General features: G+C 44.0%; 1 protein-coding gene across 2 annotated transcripts; it reads left to right on the forward strand.

The window, feature by feature from the left end:
* Nucleotides 1–1,242: 1,242 nt before the first annotated feature.
* On the forward strand, nt 1,243–17,195 carry ca5a (carbonic anhydrase Va). 2 transcript variants are annotated; one of them, XM_063196932.1, is made up of 7 exons: nt 1,243–1,809; nt 5,684–5,881; nt 6,353–6,471; nt 9,244–9,339; nt 9,761–9,823; nt 12,648–12,806; nt 15,685–17,195. In XM_063196932.1, exons 1-7 carry the CDS (start codon nt 1,668–1,670, stop codon nt 15,847–15,849), a joined length of 942 nt encoding a protein of 313 aa, XP_063053002.1. In that variant the 5' UTR covers nt 1,243–1,667; the 3' UTR covers nt 15,850–17,195. The 2 variants fall into 2 exon arrangements, with proteins under 2 accessions (XP_063053002.1, XP_063053003.1); XM_063196933.1 differs by lacking the exon at nt 1,243–1,809 and adding an exon at nt 4,843–5,544.
* The last annotated feature ends 3,084 nt before the right edge of the window (nt 17,196–20,279 follow it).

Genomic DNA, 20,279 nt, shown 5'->3' on the forward strand with positions numbered 1-20,279 from the left:
AAGTTGAAGCCTGGCACAGCTACCTCTGTTGATGTCCATGATGGTTACCTAACATGATCTGCTGCCTTTGTAATGACATTTTGTTTGTTTTGTAGTACATTTCTTTTTAAAAACCCAGTAGATGACCTTACGGGATCATGTCAGTCAGTGAGATGTTGTTCCTCTCTATGACGTCTGTGGGAAAGATTGTAATGACCTTCAATGAAAATACAAATATTTGAGGCGAGCTGATATTTCTCACCTTGTACCGGTGCCTTCTGATCCAAATGTGTTCATTCACAGTTAGGGGTACAGACTTGCCTGATAAGCTAGACAACTGATATCCAAATCATTTCAACTGTAGGGTACGTGGGTTATACCAATTTGTTCAACAAGACCAGTCATTTGCCTAGAGATCATACAATTGGCTTTTGCATCTCATCACCCAAATGTGTGACCTCAGAGGATTTGTCCACAGTCCACCCCCTATTGAAATGGATAAAGGCAATTTAATTATAATGAGAAGTAGCCTACAGCTTTGATGAGGCCCCTACTAGAACTACAGAACTACACATGAACTGTTGAGCACTGAGATGTAAGCTTTGTTCATAGATTCCCATCAAAGCTGTAGACCAAATGACCACACCACAACACACGTCTGGTATGGTAGCGTGAGCTTGTCCTTGAGGCGACTTTGATGTTTCACATGTGATGTCACATACGATGAGAGCATTCTGTTCTGAGCCAGCTTTGTTTTTCAGTGTCATCGTATGATACTTGATCGTATGATATCACTTGAGGGCATAGTCCACGGGCTTGTTTGGATGCACGTCTGTCTGCGTCGACTGCCGAAAGTGTGGCGAGTTCACTGAACTCTGACCAAGTTGGCTCAGATGTTCTTGGCACATGAAATTATTCACAATCACACCTGTCAACAGCATCAGTCTGTTATCAAATGTATGAGCATTTCAACATCTCTTTTACTAATAAAGTAGACCGGAAGAGATTTATAATCATGTAGTAGCAGTAATAAAATAGTAGCCTAGTTTTGATAACACCCGTAGCTAAGAGCTCTATTACACTTTAAACATTTGCTCAGAAGAACTGTGTGTTCATCTCAAATGTTGTGACGGGGGTTCTCCTCCATGTGGATTTGATATGTAAATAATAGAATGTATGAGTAAGCGGAAGTTCAATGGACCTCCCCTCCTCGGACGAATTTGATTGGCTATTTTGCAGACCCCTTCACCAACATCAATCGAGTTGCAAAGAGCGTCTGATTATACTCTTGACAACTTGGGACTTTCCTCGGACTCAGTGGAATTCTAAACACGACCGATAAGGAGTGCTTCTTGTTGTACTTCGAAATCAAAAGTCTGTGAATGATTTCTCAGTGTAAACATTTGATTTAGAAACAGTCAGTGTCCCGCCAATCAACGAAGACAACCTCCCTGACGTATTTACTCGGTTAGCCACCTAGCCGCAGGTCTGTGTACAGCATTGACAGAATGTGCTAGTTTGCAGAACATCGGTAATAGCTACGGTTAGTAATTGTGCTCATAAACTGAAGAAACTGGTGCTTAAACTAGATTTGTTACCCAGTCGAGTCACCAGAGTTCCGTGGTTGAAAAGACACCAGTCAGCGGAAGAAGACTTGCATTGTGTCAACAACTATCAACGTTAACAGCATGGTGACTCTATCTGCAATTTTAACCCCACTCGGTCGCCAGCTTCAGAGGCAGCTCCGAAACGAGCTTCGAAACCATCGTTGGACTCCTGTCAGAAGATGCAGCTTAACCGTGTGCTCCAGCAAATATGTACTCTCCCAAAGTAAGTGTTATTCTACAACCCAGACAGCCTGTCTCGGTGCCTACCCTCATGAGATGATGTGTAGAGAGTGGTCTCGTCTGTTGGATTGGCCATAAGTAGGTCAGGGGGAGCTCTACCACTCCTTTTATGTAGGATTAAAACTGTTCGACGAGTGAAAATGTTACTTGTGTGGGAAACCTGATCGAAACAAATGGTATCTTCATTCAAAAATATAGTGGTAGTGGTCAGATGGGCTTATTTCCCCCCTATTTTGACACCAGCATATGTTAATAGTTAATACCATAGAATGTTTACAACCCCTGTGGTGGGTGACAGCTTCCGGGTGTTCTTTAAAGGCCAGAGAAGGGTGCCCCATGGGCATGTAGGGTAGCCCCTCCCTGAAATTCTGCATCATGCCACAAGATTGAAGTTTAAGTGCTAGACAATTGAATACATCTGTGTGGAAATCTGTCACTTTTTAAAATCAGACAATGCATTAAAATAGTGCAATTTCTTCCTCATTCATGATGGCCAACCCAGATTGGGTGCCGCACCTTGTTGAGTGACTTCTATAATTGCCCAGTGTGGCTATGGAACTTACCATGCCGCACCCTCATTTGGAGGCCTAGCTTGTAGAGGCAAGCTTGGCTCATGATGGGGTAAGATGAAGCCGGGGAAGACATGTGATACCCTACCCTTGGGTGCAAGTCAGACTAGTTCCTCCATGTCCTTTCATGTTGCTTGTGCCCTTGTGACGCAAGGCTTGACATCATTGATGGTCTATGTTTTATTCAATATCTCGCAAAAGCACAACTCGGAGGTCCTTATCCCATTTACAACTGTGGTGTTGAATGGTGAAAAGTCCCCGAAAAGTTTCTCTGCCCACTAGATGGATAGTAGGGGAACCTTGATAGTTTACTTCACGGAGGTGGCTGACACAGAGGCACCAGGCTCCCAGCAACAGGAAAGGACACGAGGGACTTGCAGCCTGTGTGTCCAAGCTGGATTTAAAATATGCTGCCAGGCCTGTTTGACAGGTGACAAGTTAGCGTTGAATGAGAGTTGGTCAGACAATGACCATGGACTAGTGTGGCTGTATTTTTATTTTATTTTATTATTATTATTTTATTATTATTTTTTCACATCTTTACACCAGAGACAGTCTGTATTATGACTTTGTTTACACGTCACTCGCATTCCTTTATTTTGCACCAGGGCATTTCTCTTGTCCAGTTCTACTTGTCAATCCCTCCAATTAAATAATAGCGATATTGAAGCATATGATCATGTCCTAACCCAGGTGTTCAATTTCCTGTAATTCACCTGTAGATCAATAATTTACTTTGTTTATGGGTGCATGTATTCTGTGGAAGGTCGTTCTATGTAATTACATTTTTTTATATCACAATATTTTAAGGCAGTATAAAGGAGAGATTACATCCAAATTAAGCATTTGGCTACTGACATGTCTTATTTATGTATTTATAATGGTCCCTTAATCCTGTTAAGACTTTAATGTCTAGGTGTTATATCAGGTAAGCTTATGCATTGCCATGTGTGACTGAATGTTCTTTGTCATGCTGGACAAGACGGATTCCCTTAAAGGAATTGAAATGCTTCATTCATTCATTCATTCATTCATTCATTCATTCATTCATTCATTCAGTAGACAGCCATGTTATGTGCAAGCCAAATTAGTTCCTCGCGTCCTTTCCTGCTGCTGGTGGCCTTGTGACTCAAGATGATCAGCGTTTTATTCAATAACTTCCAAAGGTCATCATCACATCTACAATCAGGGGCCCTATACTACAATCTGGTTCAACTCCAGGCTCTTCTATTAGATGATTTACCTTTTAACTTAAACTGGTTAGTTTAACTTAACTTAGTATAGATCCAGAGTGTTGAATGGGGAAAAGTTCACCAAAAGATGCTCTGCCTGGGCGGACATTGGGGAAACGTAGCCTAATATTGTTTTCTCCATGGAGGCGGATAAAAGCTCTGAGACAAGAGGCAACAAGCAAGAGGAAAGGATGTTAGGAACTAATTTGACTTTCACGCCCCGAAAAAGGCTAATTTCCTTTTCCCTGTTACGCCACACCTGTTACGTCAGCATGTTCCACCTGTAGGGCCTGCCCTATATTATGACAAACCTTTTCACTGTGCGCTCAGCCTCAAGCAGATCCACACCAAATCTTGATTGAACTTTGCTTTTCTCCAATACAGTATGTGAATGTGTGCAGGAGTATTTGCCCCAGCTATATTCTTGTGTCAAAATGTTATTATTATAACTATCTTATGACTAGATTATTGGGGGAAAAAACGTGTCAACTAATTAACCCAATTATAAAGTGGGCATTCAATAATACACCTTGTTATAGTACTGAACACAAACAGGATCTGGAGATGTTTATCTGAGAGTTCTGTCATTATAGCCACTTTGGCAGGGTGAAAACGCAAATGTGCAAACGCCAACAGATATTAAAATCTATAATGATATTACATATGATAATATTGTAATAAAGCCAATTCTGTTATAATATAATTAGTAATTGTACTTACTCCACCTGAGGGATTTTGTTTCCCGATGAAATCGTTCACTTTCATGTTTAGTTTATCCACCTGCGTGGCCACTTTCATCGGAACCTCACATTTTGTGGAAAGGCTTTGCCTCAGTTGAGGAATGTTGTTTTGGAGCTGAGGTGCTTTGATTCTGCACATGGAATCTGTGTGAGACCTCCAACATGTGGAGTAGAGGTCAGAGGGGTCATGTCTGTTGTTCTAGATGAAGAAAAGCTGCACAAACTTTCTGGAGCTTTTTTAGACAAAAATGTTGGGGCTTCTGATGGCTAGGGTTTTGATGCATAACCAAATGCAATGCACATTTTATTACTGGGAGTACAGTGACGCATGGAGTTGCTGACTGACACTAAACTAAAGGCATTCATTCTCAATCACGTATGCAATACACAGCAACACACGCATGTACACACACACACACACACACACACACACACACACACACACACACACACACACACACACACACACACACACACACACACATAGATAGACAGACCAAGGGGCGGTCAGGAAGAAACTCCAGAATTTCACTGCAAACACTGATGCTGCTACGTCAGCATGCTTAACCCACATGCACACATGAAGAAGCAAGACTTGAATAGCAAGCTTCTTTGAAAAGAATAGTAGACTGTTCTCTTGCCCGGCCTATAAGCAGTTGAAATCAATCCTCTTTCTTCCTCAAACAGTTCTCAGAAAGAATCACTGGTGTTTGTAGCCACTCACTCACGTGACAACGAGTCATGGCTTTTGGTCACTTTCCTTCTAGTATTGTGTGGCGGTAGGTAGGCGGTACGCTTTTCTTTTATGAATATTTTTTTCCAGGAGGTTTTTAAAGTACAGCATGTTCCGGACTGGGTCTAATAAAATAGGAGATTGCTTTTTGAATGCAGCTTGAAATCTTGCAGTCCCCCTGTCCAGCTGTGACGGCGGCGGCAGCTCACATTCCAACTGTCAGTTTTTTGAGTGTAAACTTCTCTGAATGAAGTTTTCAAGACTTGGAGGAAGTGGTTCATTTTTTCCGTCTTTGACGTTTCATTTTCACGAGACCCCATCAAGGACTCGTTGAAGTAGCCACGCGGTGTTGGGGAATTTTATTTCTTTCGATTTTTTTTGTTGAATATTGAAATATGTGTAGTTTTAAGTCTGCGTCGGAAGCGGCAGAATGCATAATGAAAAGTAAGTGAAGGTGGTCGTCTGTATGTTGCAGAGAATAATTTCCTCCCTTTTACTTCTGTTTTGAACAAGGCCTAACGTGTCTGGGGGGATCAATGGCTGAACTGAACTCGTTGCTTTGTGTGATTTTTCCCTCCCGCAGTGCATCCTATTTGGCAAGGTCCCTTGGCCGTGCCCGGGGGCGATCGCCAGTCTCCCATTGACATAGCGGTGCGCAAGACTCAGTACGACCGCAAACTCCAGCCGCTGGAGATGAGCTACGACCCGCGGACCTGTCAGCAGATCTGGAACAATGGCTACTCTTTCATCGTAGAGTACGACGACACGAGCGACAGATCAAGTGAGTATACTTAACTTTATCCCTCTCTAAATAAAGTAATAAACCCATTATATCAGACTTTCCACAATAATTTGACCACTTTGAAGTAGAGTAGAGTAGAGAACATTTAAGGCAAAGCTTTTTTTCTTGAAATACACAGTTTTTAAAATAACTTTTGGCAAATTGGCACAGTTTGTCACATGTTACATTGTGTACTTGTACTGTGAACAATGTAACATAGGCCTACTGGTAACAAACATTGCTACTGTAACCCCATGGTGTGTTAATAGATACATGTTAACCACTGTTGCGTAAATGTGTGTATGTTTTCTGTTTAGCCATACCACAATCCTAATTCTAAAAGGAACATACTGTCATGCATAATGGCTTGGGGGGTCCTGTTGGTTCCTTTTAGTTCCTGGTAGATGTGATGGTGACGTGTTGACTTATCTGATGTGTCTCTCCTCCTCCTCCTCCTCCTCCTCCTCCCAGCTATGAGGGGGGGACCACTACAGGACTCATTTCGGCTCTGCCAGTTCCACTTCCACTGGGGGGAGTCCAACGCCTGGGGTTCAGAACACTCCGTAGACAGACGCCTGTTCCCTGCTGAGGTAGAAGAGTGTGTGTGCGCCCGCATCACAGTTTATGCCATCACATATTACATTCATATTACACGTATCACATATACTGTATGGGGAATGTTCAGTTAATGGAAGTGGATTTTCTCTGTAGCTTATTTGTGTAGGATACTATATATCCATGTAGGGATGTCACGATAACAAATGTACCGTCAAAGAGCGCTAAAAAATGGTGACAATAATTACTGCTTGAAATTTTAAAAAGTACCATACCGTGGTGTACTGGATAACCGTACCGTACACGGTGACACAGTGAGCCTGTCCGACCTCTCATCCAAGTGTGCTGCTGTTGCCTCGAAGGCACACTGTATCACCTAATGTCAAATCTGGAATCATAGTGAATTCCTGAACCAATTCATTTCTACAATGAAAAGTACAAGCTATGACCATTACCTCCTCGTAACTTCAGAATGACAAGCGATTCGTGCACTGTGCCTTTAAACATGGGAATTTAATTTGGTTATGTCTTTATTTTTAAACATAATGTGCACTCCTTGCGCCTTTTGGGAACAATTTTAGTTTATGTAGGACCATGTGTTCTAAACATATTCAACACAGCTGTTCAAAATAACCTTGATAATATGGAAAACGGTAATAATTTTGGTCACTATAATCATGAGGTTTTATTTTCATACCGTGACAGCCCTACATCTAAGCTACATTGCACTGTGTACTCGGTAATATGGATAATGAAAGAACCAGAGACCAGAACGTGCAGTAGGTTCACACCGTTAGTTGAATTATACCTGATGCCACGTAACACATGCACACAACATCCATTTCATCACTACAGAAGTGTCATTGACAGTGGTCAGTGAAAGAGACTGTTGAGGGGTCTGAATAATTTTGAATATAGTGTAACGGAGGCCAACTAGCAGAGTGTGGTGCGGAACGTTAGTAAACCTCCCTCCCGAAGCCTCATACAGTATCGATAGCACTAGGCTATCGGGCTGGTCCTTTAGTCCAGCGGTATCGTGCTGTGACTCCTATTGACGTGGTGGCGAGTTCGCAGCCCCGAGGGGGACGGACTGGGCAGTGATACATTTGGTTACAGGAGCACATGGTCACTATCTGTGACACTGTTGCTGCGCGTGAGGTCGCCAGTAAGTCAGTGAGAGGGGCTTTGTGTGTGTGTGGGCAAGGGGGCGACTGGAAAGTGTGTGTGTGTGTGTGTGGCATTGGAGGGAAGCTACAGTATGCGCCAGGGAGTGAAGCCCATCGACCTCCAGGGATGAACTGCTTGGAAAGACCTCCATTTATAAACCACCTGGAATGTCTCTCTCTCGCTCTCTCTCTCTCTCGCTCGCTCTCTCTCTCTCTCTCTCTGTATTCGTGCCAATGATGAAGCAGCACACTGCATACCCTCCTCTGTCACTCTGTCACTGCCACCAAATGACTGGACAGACTATTTTAACTGTACACTTCAAACGTTATGTAATATCAGATACCCTGCGAGTGCATGTGTGCATGAGTCTGTGTATGCGTGCTTTGTTTGAGTGTGTGCGTGTGTTTGTCTGGCTGTATGTGTGAGTGTTTGTGTCTGGCTGTGTATGGCGTGCTATGTAACTTGCGTGTGTGTGTGTGTGCGTATGTGCGTGTGCATGTGCATGGCTTGTTATGTTTGAGTATGTGTTTGTGTGTGTGTGTGCATGGCGTGCTTTGTTTGTGTGTGTGTTTGTGTGTGTGTGTGCATGGCGTGCTATGTTTGAGTGTGTGTGTATGTGTGCATGGCGTGCTATGTTTGAGTGTGTGTGTGTGTGTGTGCACATGGCGTGCTTTGTTTGTGTGTGTGTTTGTGTGTGTGTGTGTGCACATGGTGTGCTATGTTTGAGTGTGTGTGTATGTGTGTGTGTGCACGTGTGTGCGTGCGCGTGCTATGTTTGAGTGTGTGTCTGTGTGCATGCCGTGCTATGTTTGAGTGGTTCTCACCTGGCCCACGCTGCCTCGGTGATAGCGTGAGACTAGTCTTATGTTTCACCAAGACCGTTTGCTTGTAATCGATCTTTGTTAGCACAAAGGGCTGAACTTGGGTCACCAGACAAAGAGTCTTTTTTTGCAGGATTTGCTGGTTTGGGGCAAAAGTCAGAGCTTACGTATGTCTGTAGCCTGCTGCCTGATGGGAGTTTACATACAGCTTTTAACTTCCTTGAGCTTCAGGCGAATTGCCAAGTCATTCTGTTTGTATGGTGTTTTTCTTTACAAACCATCTTAACTGCATTACTTTTCCTTGTTCCTCATTGTTTCCGCCTTTGTTCCGAGATGCCTTGAGACTTGTTCCATACTTGTGTGAGACTTAGAGTCTGAAAATGCATGTTGCATTGTGTAGAGTGACAGGAAAGGTCACCATAGCATGATGACAATGAGTTGATTGTGTTTCCACATTATGTTACACTTAGCAGACAAAAAAACTGCAGTTATTTCATAAATCATCAGAAAAATCCTTCCACGTCACCCTTATTCTTCTTCCACTTGAGTGATGCTCAAAGATCTGTTTTTGGCCCTGCCGTGGCCTAACGGAAGGACACCGGGTTACTGCGCCGGCGACCCGGGTTCGATTCCGGCCTAGGTCGTTTGCCAATCCTTCCCCGTCTCTCTCTCTCCCCACTCATTTCCTGTCTCTCCTCCTCTGTCCAGTCACAAATAAACGCAAAAAAAGCCCTTAAATATACAGTATATATTTTTTTAAGTTATGTTTTTTTGTTGGGATGGCTGGTGACCATCAACTGTTCTCCTGTCTCTTCACAGCTGCATCTGGTCCACTGGAACGCTGAGAAGTACAGCCTGTTTGAGGAGGCCGTGCTGGAGGACAACGGCCTGGGAGTCGTCGGCGTCTTCCTCAAGGTGAGAACCGCAACCAAAGATCTTTCAATAAGATAGCTAAGATAAATGGCTGAAAAGCTTGACTCATAAAATTTTCCCCATTGAACTTGAACATTTGAACATTTGGGTGAACATTCATTCTGAACCCCCACTAGTCTCTGAAAGGGGCATGACGGCTCATAGACATGTAGCGTAGAACTTGAAGTCATATTGATTCTGGAAGAAATTCCTTATGAACTGTATCCACCTTATCAATCGTCTCTGCCTCATGTCACCTGTGAGGTCAATGCAGGGGATGTCGCTTCTTTGATTTTTTTTTCTCTCTCTTCTTACTGGGTTTTTCTTCAACACATGTATACTGTAAGATGTTTATGGTTGAGAGTTTGTAAGTAGGCATGTCATGTGTGTTGTCAGCTAAATGTGATTTATTCTTTTTTTCCAGTTGGGGAAAAGACATGAAGGCCTGCAGAAGCTAGTAGATGCCCTCCCAGCAGTCAGGCACAAGGTGAGTGCTGCAAGTGAACGCATGCTTGTGTCTGTCTGTATGTGTGTGGAGTTACAAGATGTGAGTTGTGAAAGAGATATTTGAATTGGTTATCAGCAGAGCTTTAAATTAACACCGGCCAATTGCTGATTAAATTTGAGTTTGGCTGGTAGAAGAGACCAGCTCACTAACCACTTTGATCAATTGGGTGTCTTTGGCTAGTAAGATTAACATTTACAGTATTAGCCATTTTGGCTGGTGATGAAAAAAGTTAATTTAGAGCCCTTGTTATCAGCTATCTAGATGTCCTTGATGTACCCGTCAGGCTTGTCGTAAAGGTAAACATTCTTAAGGTAAGCTTGGGGCAAGCGTTCAAAAGGTACACTGCAGTACGTGAGACCACGTGCTGTTGTTGTGTGCATTACACATGTGTAAAGGAAGGAGTTGGGACACAGTTTAATGGTTAACCTCAGTCAGAGGATTAACAAGGGATGGGGGAGTTATAGTCGTAGTTGAAGCATCTGTACTGTACTACTTGTACTGACCCCTATAATAGAAGTTATGGATGAGAAATGAAGAAGATTCCAATGACTAGAGCATTAGCAGTGGGCCTTTAGTGATGATCATATTCAACTTTATTATTTTGAGGATGACAAATGTTTCAACTCATAGGGCCCAACATTTTCTCAGTATTATTTTTTGTGCTGTGTGATTGCAGAGTTTAGTGGGTTTGTTTAAGAAGTTAGGTCTGCACACTGCGAAGTAAGCTCCAAAAAATAAACGTAATTAAATTAAAACACTTAAAGGGGTATGCCACTATTTTGGGGCTTAACATAGTTAAAATCGTTGGCCAGGGTTTATAAAGGTGGCAAAGTGTCTTATTTTTCATGTTAAGCGCTGTCTTGCTTTAAGACAAGTTAAAAGAGGGAGTATGTCGCTAAGCTAGTGAAAGTCAATGGATCACTGTAGCATGAAGCATGCTACACGGATGCATTGACATTCACTAGCTTAGCGACATGTTCCCTCTTTTATCTTGTCTTAAAGCAAGACAATGGCTTACATGAAAAATAAGAGACTTAACCCTCTGAGGTCTAAGGCTTTTCAGAGGCTTTTAGGCTGGTTGCACCACCCTAACATTTTCAAGTATGTTCATTTCATACATATATATTTGGGACCTGGAAGGTCTGAGGTTTCTAATGGTGTGACATATATGTTTCAATGACAAAAACTCACAGAGTTACAGATTTGTTTTTGGAGACACATTGCCCTCTGAAGGGCACTCAGACCTCAGAGGGTTAACCACCTTTATAAACCCTCGCCAACGATTTTACCTGTATTAAGCCCCAAAATAGTGGCATACCCCTTTAACGTTTTGATCACCCTGGATCTTTGTCAAGCATGTCTGACGCTTTTGTGACTTTTGATTTGTGCACCCTACCGAAAAGGACTCACTGTAGAGTTTATTCACAGACACATATGCCGATGACTGGTGCACATGGTGGTGCCGTCTTGCAGTGCAAAATGCACTGAGGAATCATTTCAGTAGTTAAAACTAAAGCAATTCATCCAGCATTCTATTCTATTTCCAAACTACTACATACTGTTATTTCACATTGTTGGCAGAAGGATATTGTAAACCCATTGGGATCAGATCACTCTATTTCCCAGTTTTAGTTTTCCCAGCCGCGGGCCCTCAACTTGGGGATCAAATCTACCCCATCTATCTAGGGCCTAGGGTAGTGTTTCTCAACGGGGCCGGTACAGCCCCCCAGGGGGCCTTGGGGAGCTCTAGTGGAGCGTTGAGAAGGATACAGCTGAGAGGGGTGGTGCCTAGTTGCCATTGGGGGGCATTAGTCCATTCATTTTTTTAACACTAAGGTGGGTTTTGTGAGGCTTATGATGAGGTCAAGGGGGCGTTGGGAGGCTTACGATGAGGCCAAGGGGGCGTTTGTTCAAAAAAGCTTGAGAACCACTGGCCTAGGGGATAGGAATTACTGTATCAGGCTCTCTTTAAATACTGAGTGTCTCCTCAGAACAGCTTCCCAGCTTCTCTGTACCAGCCTCCATTTCCTATCCAGGGATCCATACAGTAAATCCATCCTTCTTTTTGTGGTCCTTTCAGGACCGTATTAAGACATTGTGGTGCCACTCAAGTAGAAGTTGTCTCATGTGGTGCCCCCTAACTGGCTGTAAATGATTGGCACCACTGGGCACTGTGCCACTGGCCCTTATGGGTTATTCGGCCCTGGGCCCTTCAATGCATATTGTTCCGCCAGTGAAAACCTTAACTATTAGTTGAAAAAAAACTGTCATCATAATTCTATAGACACCACACAACATTGTGACTTGGTCATCACCATTTTGGTAACAACAAACTTATAACAGGGATCATGTCTTGATGCAAAGTGTTGAGGAATCCAGTACAGTTTGTAAATCAGGTGTTCAAAAAAAAGAGGGGGAAAAAAACCTGCCGCAATATCCTCTCAGAGTGCATTTCTAGTTACTTTCTGAAGCTGGGCTGATGCCTCTGATCTGAACCACGGAGAAAGGGGCAACGGGTGCATCCCCGAGTGACCTTGGACAGCTTAGCTATACTGTAAGCCGTAACCTCTTACTGCAGATAGGGTCGCCGGCGGGCCTATTCACTATTTGCTGAAAATACTCACAACTACATCACAACAACATTGCTATGACAGTATCCAGAGCCTGAAGTAACAGATTAAGACATAGCCATTACAATTTTGGGGACGGTAGAGTTGTAACATAGGCTCTGCGCTAAGGGGCTAAGGGGCTAAGGGAAGTGAGTAATAAGATTCTCTCTCTCTCCCGCTCCGTGTCTCCTCAGGACAGTGTAGTGGAGTTCAGCCGCTTCGATCCGGCCTGCCTGCTGCCTGAGAACACGGAGGACTACTGGACCTACGCGGGGTCGCTCACCACGCCCCCCCTCACAGAAGCCGTCACCTGGATCGTCATGAAGCAGCCAATCGAAGTCAGCCATGACCAGGTAGGCGGGCCTTACTTAACTTAAAAGTCAGTTTCTCCACGTCATGTCATAGATCAATGGTCATTCACATATGGCTTAAGTATTTACCGATTTGCAATCCTCTGTTTACTTGCATTTTTGTTTGTCTGAAGCGTTCTTGTTTACCTACAAAGGTGCATTAAAAATGCTCATAATTAATGTCCTTCTGTAATCCCTTGGTACAATAATGTGAATAACACGTGAATAACACTTTGGTACAATAACGTGAATAACAACAGGGTTCCTCCCTCTTCTGAAAGGAAATAATCAGGTATTCAAGCTGTTATGGGCCCAAATCACAAAGGTGCACTGGGCATTGGTTCTCATGAGATCAGCAGAGAATAGATGAACTTTTCTCACACATCTCTCTCACAAATAGTCACAGGCTTTCCCACACAAACACAATCGCATCAATAGGTAAACTCCCTCTATTCTTCTGATGGTATACGCTCTCTCTCTCTCTCTCTCTCTCTCTCTCTCTCTCTCTCTCTCTCTCTCTCTCTCTCTCTCTCTCTCTCTCTCTCTCTCTCTCTCTCTCTCTCTCTCTTTATGGGCATAAAACATCAAACTTTTCCCAATGGTACCTATGCCGTCTGTGCATTGTGCATGTCTGCGGTTGCGATAAGGCTGATGATATAATACTCAGTTCTCAGAAGGGGTTATTGATCAACTTTCTTGTGTCGAAACAAACCATCATATGCAGCACAATACAACCGATTGACCACATGAGCCATACAGCCAATGTACACAGGCTTGTACCAAATAACTGCCATCTTTCACAACCGGAGTGAGTGTGTAGGTTCAAACATTTCAAGTTGATATTTGGTTATTTTTGGTTTTTCAAACCACACTTCAGCTTATGGTGGTTTTTGTTACTTATAAAAAAAACACAAATTATAAGTAACAAAAACCAGCATAAGCTCAAGTGTTGTTTGAAAGATTGCAAGTTGATATTTTGTGACTTCTCTTGTTGCCAAAAATGGTTTGATGCACAGGAGTGTTAGCCAGGCTGTGCCCTCCTAGTGACGCAACACCTTCAGCGTTGCTGCTAGTCAGGTCAAGAGCAATGCAAATACTTTCTGAGTTCCCGAAAAATCTGGAACTCCTCTCACTTTGTTGGGAAGCAAATAACAATGAGCAAACCAAGGGAGGCCGTTTGGGAAATGTTAATGGTTATGCTCTTAGTCAGACCAAGTCTCGAAGAGATGATAATCAGGCTACAGGAGTGTTGTTATGGTGGTAAGGTGGCGGGGGTACTGATTGGGTCTTGTTTGTCCTGTAGCATGGCAGGGGGCTCTTGTCAACAGGACAGAATGTTCCCCCAGCGCTATGGCAACAAGGAAAGGGGCGGGAGTAACTAGCCGATGAGTCAGAAATTAGAGACTGCAGCCTGAATGCTGTCCAGCGACTTTTTTTCTTTTTCCGCTGAGAGTGACCACTCTAGCGCGTCCCCTCTCTCTCCCACACACACACACACACTCCCACCCTTTCTTCCTGTCCTCTCTCACTCTGCACAGTACAGTATGTGTGCCTCTTTGTACCATGCTCAGTGCTTGAAGTGTGTGTGTGTGTGTGTGGGGGGGGGGTGACGACCCAGGGGAACCCAGTTCCCCTTCCTCATAATTTTCATCATTAGCGCTCCGGCAGAACTTTTTATAAGTGGCGAGAGAAAAAAGCTGGAAGAGGAGTACGTGTGTTAATGCTGGACTGGACTGGGAGCTGGGACGACACTGGGGACACTGACACTATTCTGTTAAACACAAGATAGGTCTACTCTACGTTATTCAAAATAATATCCTAGAGTCATTGTGAGAACACATCTGTTCAGACAACAAATACTGTAACACAACAGCTGAAAACAGTAGAGAGCATTTCAAAACAAGTTTTTGAAATGCGAGCACGCAAAAGGCCTACAAAGACGTGATTAGTACTGATTTGGTACTGATGAGACTGGCGGAAAATCAGGGTTCCTGCACTTCTTTTTGGATGGTATTTTCGGACGATTAGGGTTCCTACCTACGCCTCTTTTTTTCCACTTCAAACATGGACCATGCTGCCATGGAAAGGCAGACGCCTGGCAGAGAGAAACGTACATTCTGGAAGAGAAAACAAGACTTTTCCATGTACAGTATCATATGTAGTTACATAGTTACCCATCTTGTTTTGTAGGTCAGGGGTGAGTTTCTCAAAAGGGAAGTTGTTAGCCTGTTAGCAACTTCGTTGCCAATGGGAAAATGCATTGAAAGCAATGAAGTAGCTAATGTAGTAAGCAACTTTGGTTTTGAGAAATTCACCCCAGTTTTGTAGTTGTTTTTTTGGGATATTTGGTAATGTGACGTTACATGTGGCTAGTGTGGCTCCATGTGGCCTACCTACACAATGTCCCTTTGTTGTTTATACACGTACATCAGTGCCAAGCCTTTTGCTAATCCTCTCCCTCACTGTCTCTCTCTCCTCTGTCATCCCTTTCCTGTTTGTCTGTCTGTCTATTCTCTCTCTCCCTCCCTCCATCCCTGTCTGCCTCTCTCTTTATCTACCACTCTCTCTCTCTCTCTCTCTCTCTCTCTCTCTCTCTCTCTCTCTCTCTCTCTCTCTCTCTCTCTCTCCCCCCTCCATCCCTCCCACCCTCTCTCTCTCCCTTTATCTGCCTCTCTATCTCTCTTTTTCTCTGTCTCTCTCTCTCCCTCCATCTCTCTCTCTCTCTCTCTCTCTCTCTCTCTCTCTCTCTCTCTCTCTCTCTCTCTCTCTCTCTCTCTCTCTCTCTCTCTCTCTCTCTCTCTCTCTCTCTCTCTCCCTCCACCCCTCCCCTCCTCTCTCTCTCTCCCTTTATCTACCCCCCCCCCCTCTCCCTCTCCTGCAGCTGGCGGTGTTCCGCAGTCTGCTGTTCACCTCTGCGGAGGAGGAGGTCCAGAAGAGCATGGTGAACAACTTCCGGGTGCAGCAGCCCCTGTGTGGCCGCACGGTGCGCTCCTCCTTCGACCCCTTCCACCACGGAGAGCCCACCTCGCCCTCCAAGCCCGTCTAACACGGAAAGAGACATCCCATGTCCCATCTCATCTCCTCTTCTCTCCCTCTGGTGATGTGCAAACAACACCCATCATATTTAGTGGAAAATCCGCCCTCTCGGGTGTAATTCTTGTTTTTTTATTCTAGTGGGTTAGCGCCGAAACGGGCCGAAACATCTGTCTGTCATGCCAACCCACTAGAATAAAAAACAAGAATTACACCTGCGAGTGGGGCGTTTCTACTAAATATGAACTTTGCTGGTCGCTCGCACCTGAAGAGCTTGTAAAAAAACAGTTGGGAGTTGAGCGCACTTTCTGAAAACTGCACCAACACCCATGAACACTACTGTACCAGGAGGGCAACCTAAACCCAGTCGTCACTCCAGAGGGCTCTGACCTACGCCTACGGGGTCATGACCGTGAACTCTTGCCACCACCAAGACCTCTCACACAGTTGGCCTGCAATATTTTGTGGGGTGTTTTTTTTTCTTTCTTTTTTTTTTTTTTAAACAAACTCTTTCCATGGTTTTAAATGGTTTTATAGGATTTGGTTGGGTTTTGGAAACAGGATTTTTCATTTTTATTAGATTGTAGATAGGATGGTTTTAGTCATAGCCTCAGACTTGAGAGTTAGGATTTTGGGGGCTTTATGCGTTCACAAAAGACAACCTCTCTCCTGGCATAGTTCTCTCTCTCTCTCTTTCTCTCTCTCTCTCTCTCTCTCTCTCTCTCTCTCTCTCTCTCTCTCTCTTTCTCTCTCTCTCTCTCTCTCTCTCTTCCTCTGCCTTTTTGTGTTTTTTTCTCTTTCCAACTGACTCTTGGAGAGTGTTTGTTGTGTGCTTGTGGGAAAAGGATCAGATTGGGTTTAATATCTCTCTCTCTCTCTCTCTCTCTCTCTCTCTCTCTCTCTCTCTCTCTCTCTCTCATTTTCTGTCTCATTTCTTTCATTCTCTCTGCCCCTTTGTGTTGTACTTGTACTGTACTAAAAGGATAAGCATTAACATGAGGATTATAGCACCATCTAGTGCTCAACATGTTCCACTGTCACTGGATATGAAGCACATAGGAATGATGAATACAGATAGGAATGTTTTTTAACACACATTTGGCAGCTTTTATCGTCCATCCAGGCCTTCATAGATAATATGATCTACCTTCGCCTTCATGCACACTCAGCTTCATAACAGGACAGGTTTACTTTTATGCTTTTACAGTAGAGCTTACCTCATTCAGGCAGCTGCCAGAACACTATTACTAAAACGAACTCTATCACCTATGATCTCTCTCTTTTTCTCCGTCTATTTGCCTCTCTCTTGATTCTTTCTCTCTCTCTCTCTCTCTCTCTCTCTCTCTCTCTCTCTCTCTCTCTCTCTCTCTCTCCTCTGCCTCAATTCTCTCTCTCTCTCTCTCTCTCTCTCTCTCTCTCTCTCTCTCTCTCTCTCTCTCTCTCACATACAAACCTTATTACATGTACCTCATGCCTACAGCAAAGCCCCCTTTAGTGCCTTTTCTAGCTCAAACGGCTCTCAGGCCAGTAGTTCACTCGGTTGACAATATTGAGTGTGTATGTGTGTGTGTGTGTGTGTGTGAGTGAGTTGTGAGCAGTGGTACTGTACATCAGATTTGATTGGTGGAACGCGCGACAGAGACAGATAGTGCTCAGTGATCTCATATTGATGTGGATGTGGTAGTAGAGGATTAACTTAACTTCTGTAGAGTATGTCCTGTCCTCCCGCGTAATAAAAACAGTTTGGCTGTATGCTTTTGTGTAATCAGTGCAGGAGGTTAATAGTTTAAGCTCAGATTGGGTTGTATTATGGACCTTCTTTCTAGTTGCAGATTTACTTTTGGCTGTGCCTGGAAAAAAATAGTAATGGGATGTTTTTAGAATGTTTTTATGTGTTACACTCATATGGGCTATCATAAGTCATGTGAGTGAAGGTGGTGGTGCTCATTTATTGGGGCATGCAAGGTCCATCTGGACATCGGAAGAAGTTTCAACTTACAACCAGCAGGGGCAGTGTTGCTCCATGCACTTAACACTGTGGTGAGGGTGGTGGTGAGTTCATTATGTTTTTCAAGTTAGAACTCAAGGGTGAAGAGGGTTATATGGTTTAGGGGTTAGATATCTCTTGACATGTACTTTGCAAAAGCCAACACAATCTTTCCGTTTAGTTTTGGGCACCGAAACGTCTGCTGCCTACCTACGATTGAACCTACACTACGGCATTGAGAATTCAGTTTTATTTAAAATAAGGATTCTTATGTTGCCGTGCTACCTACCCCCACTGCCCCCCCAGATCGTTTTGCCTTCTGGTTTGTAGTTTTACCTCGCGACTTGAAAGAGTGTGTAAGGACTTACAAGGGACCAGTTTGAGGGAATAGTATTGTTTTCTAACTCCCTTGCATTCCATACAGGTCGTCATATTTTTATTTGTAGGGAAAGTGCTTTGACCGAAGGCAATCAAGAGGTCAACCCTGTACGTACTGGAATGAGGGTTTTGGATTTGGATTTCCAGAATGGAGTCCTTATCTGCAGCCTATAGGGGATGTGGGGTGGGTGATATAGTAGGGGTGTGTGTGTGTGTGTGTGTGTGTGTGCGTGCCTGTGTGTGTGCGCATGTGTGTGTTGAGGCAGGGGGGTTGTTGTTCAGGAGAGAGCTGGGTTTGGGAATGGATTGGGGCTGATGATGGGAGTGGAGCGTTTTTATGCAGGATGGCTGCCTTGTTGTCTTTAGGATCAGTGGCCGCAGCACTGCTAAACCAACTGGCCCTTTTCTGCCTGCATGCCAGGGCCCCACGAAGCCATCTGCCTCACACACACACACACACACTCTGTGCACACTCACACACTCGTGTGCGCACATACACTCACACACACTCACACACTCATATGCATGCGCACGCACACACACACACACACTCACACACACTCACACTCTTCATCCCTGCTTTGCCATACACACTCCGACCCCTTCCTCGCTCTGCCCAACACACACACACACACACACACACACACACACACACACACACCTCCCCACCACTGGGCTTCACGGGAAGAGCCAGTCTGATGCTAACCTGAGTTGAAGGGCCGGAGTCGGCTGTCCAAACAGCTGTAGAAAGGAAAAGCTGGAGCCAGTATCATCCCACCTGCTCATCACACACACACACACACACACACACGCACAATGTGTGAGAGGCCCCTCTCACATTAGGAGGTCCGGAACGAGGGCATTTTGGTTTTTGAGGTTTTGAATGTTTATGTCCGTTGGGGCCATTGTGGCATGTGTAGGGTAAAGGGGATTCGCATAACGCAATTAGACAACTGAGGGTTGTTTTGGTTTTCCATGTTTTGCAAGCTGGTTGGATGTTGTTGGACAACTCAAGAAATGTTCGGTCATTTCCAGTCCAGTCCGTTTTGAGAGAGTATGACTATGCCTTGTATAAGGAGAAAGCCTGCCGAGGCCTTTTCATTTTGACAGAGAAATGCAATTCTTTTTAACTTTGAAATATTTTACATTGTCATATTTCTTTGTTCTGAGAATCAACTGTTTTTTTTATTTTGTTTTATTTTATTTTTAAATGAATGAATTCTTCATATTGTACTGTAAAGCTACAGCTGCCTTCTATTACATGGACTTAAAGAAGAAGAATCATGGAATATGTATACGCACAAATTCAATTTACGGTAGAGAGGTTTCTAATGCTGATTGATTAGATTACCTATGCTGTTGTTTAGGTGTTTTCTGTAGTTTTAGGAATGGGTACGTGTGCAGTGAACGGATGGTGTGTTTGTGTGTGTGCGTGTGTTTGTGCGTGCGTGCGTGCGTGCGAGCGTGCCCATGCATCTGTGTGTGTGTGTGTGTGTGTGTGTGTGTGTGTGTGTGTGTGTGTGTGTGTGTGTGTGTGTGTGTGTATATGGTATATCCGGAGTCAGTGTACACGTCTTTCATGTTTAACCGATGAAGCACAGTACGGTTCTGGATGTGGATCCGTGTAGGACTGCCCTCTTCCCAGCATGCATTGTTGTGGCAGCTGCTGGTCTGACTTCCCCTGCGGGTGCAGACAAGGACCATGAGAACTGGACCCCATAGAATTATACAGTATATATGTTTATGCTGGAGCAAGACCCAGCACAGCACACACATGCGTGGTGAATGACAGGGCAAACTTAACTGCCAGAATACAACACCTTCCTCTTCTGTACTGTATGTCTGTAGTGCTGTCTGTCTGACAAAATGTTTTAAAAACTAAAGTGTCTAATAAAGATTATTAACATATCAACTCACTGATGTCTTTATTAAAACAATCTGTTGAAGTGAATGCTGTTGTTGGTAGCTAAAATCCCTTGAATGTTGTGGGTGTAGGCCTAAACTTTGGCAGCAGTCTGCTTTAACACTAGCTAAACGGTGCCCTAGCGGGGCTTAGCAGTAGGGCACTCATCTGCCGC

Source organism: Engraulis encrasicolus, chromosome 4 (genome assembly GCF_034702125.1).
Source record: "Engraulis encrasicolus isolate BLACKSEA-1 chromosome 4, IST_EnEncr_1.0, whole genome shotgun sequence".
NCBI classification, from domain to species: domain Eukaryota; kingdom Metazoa; phylum Chordata; class Actinopteri; order Clupeiformes; family Engraulidae; genus Engraulis; species Engraulis encrasicolus.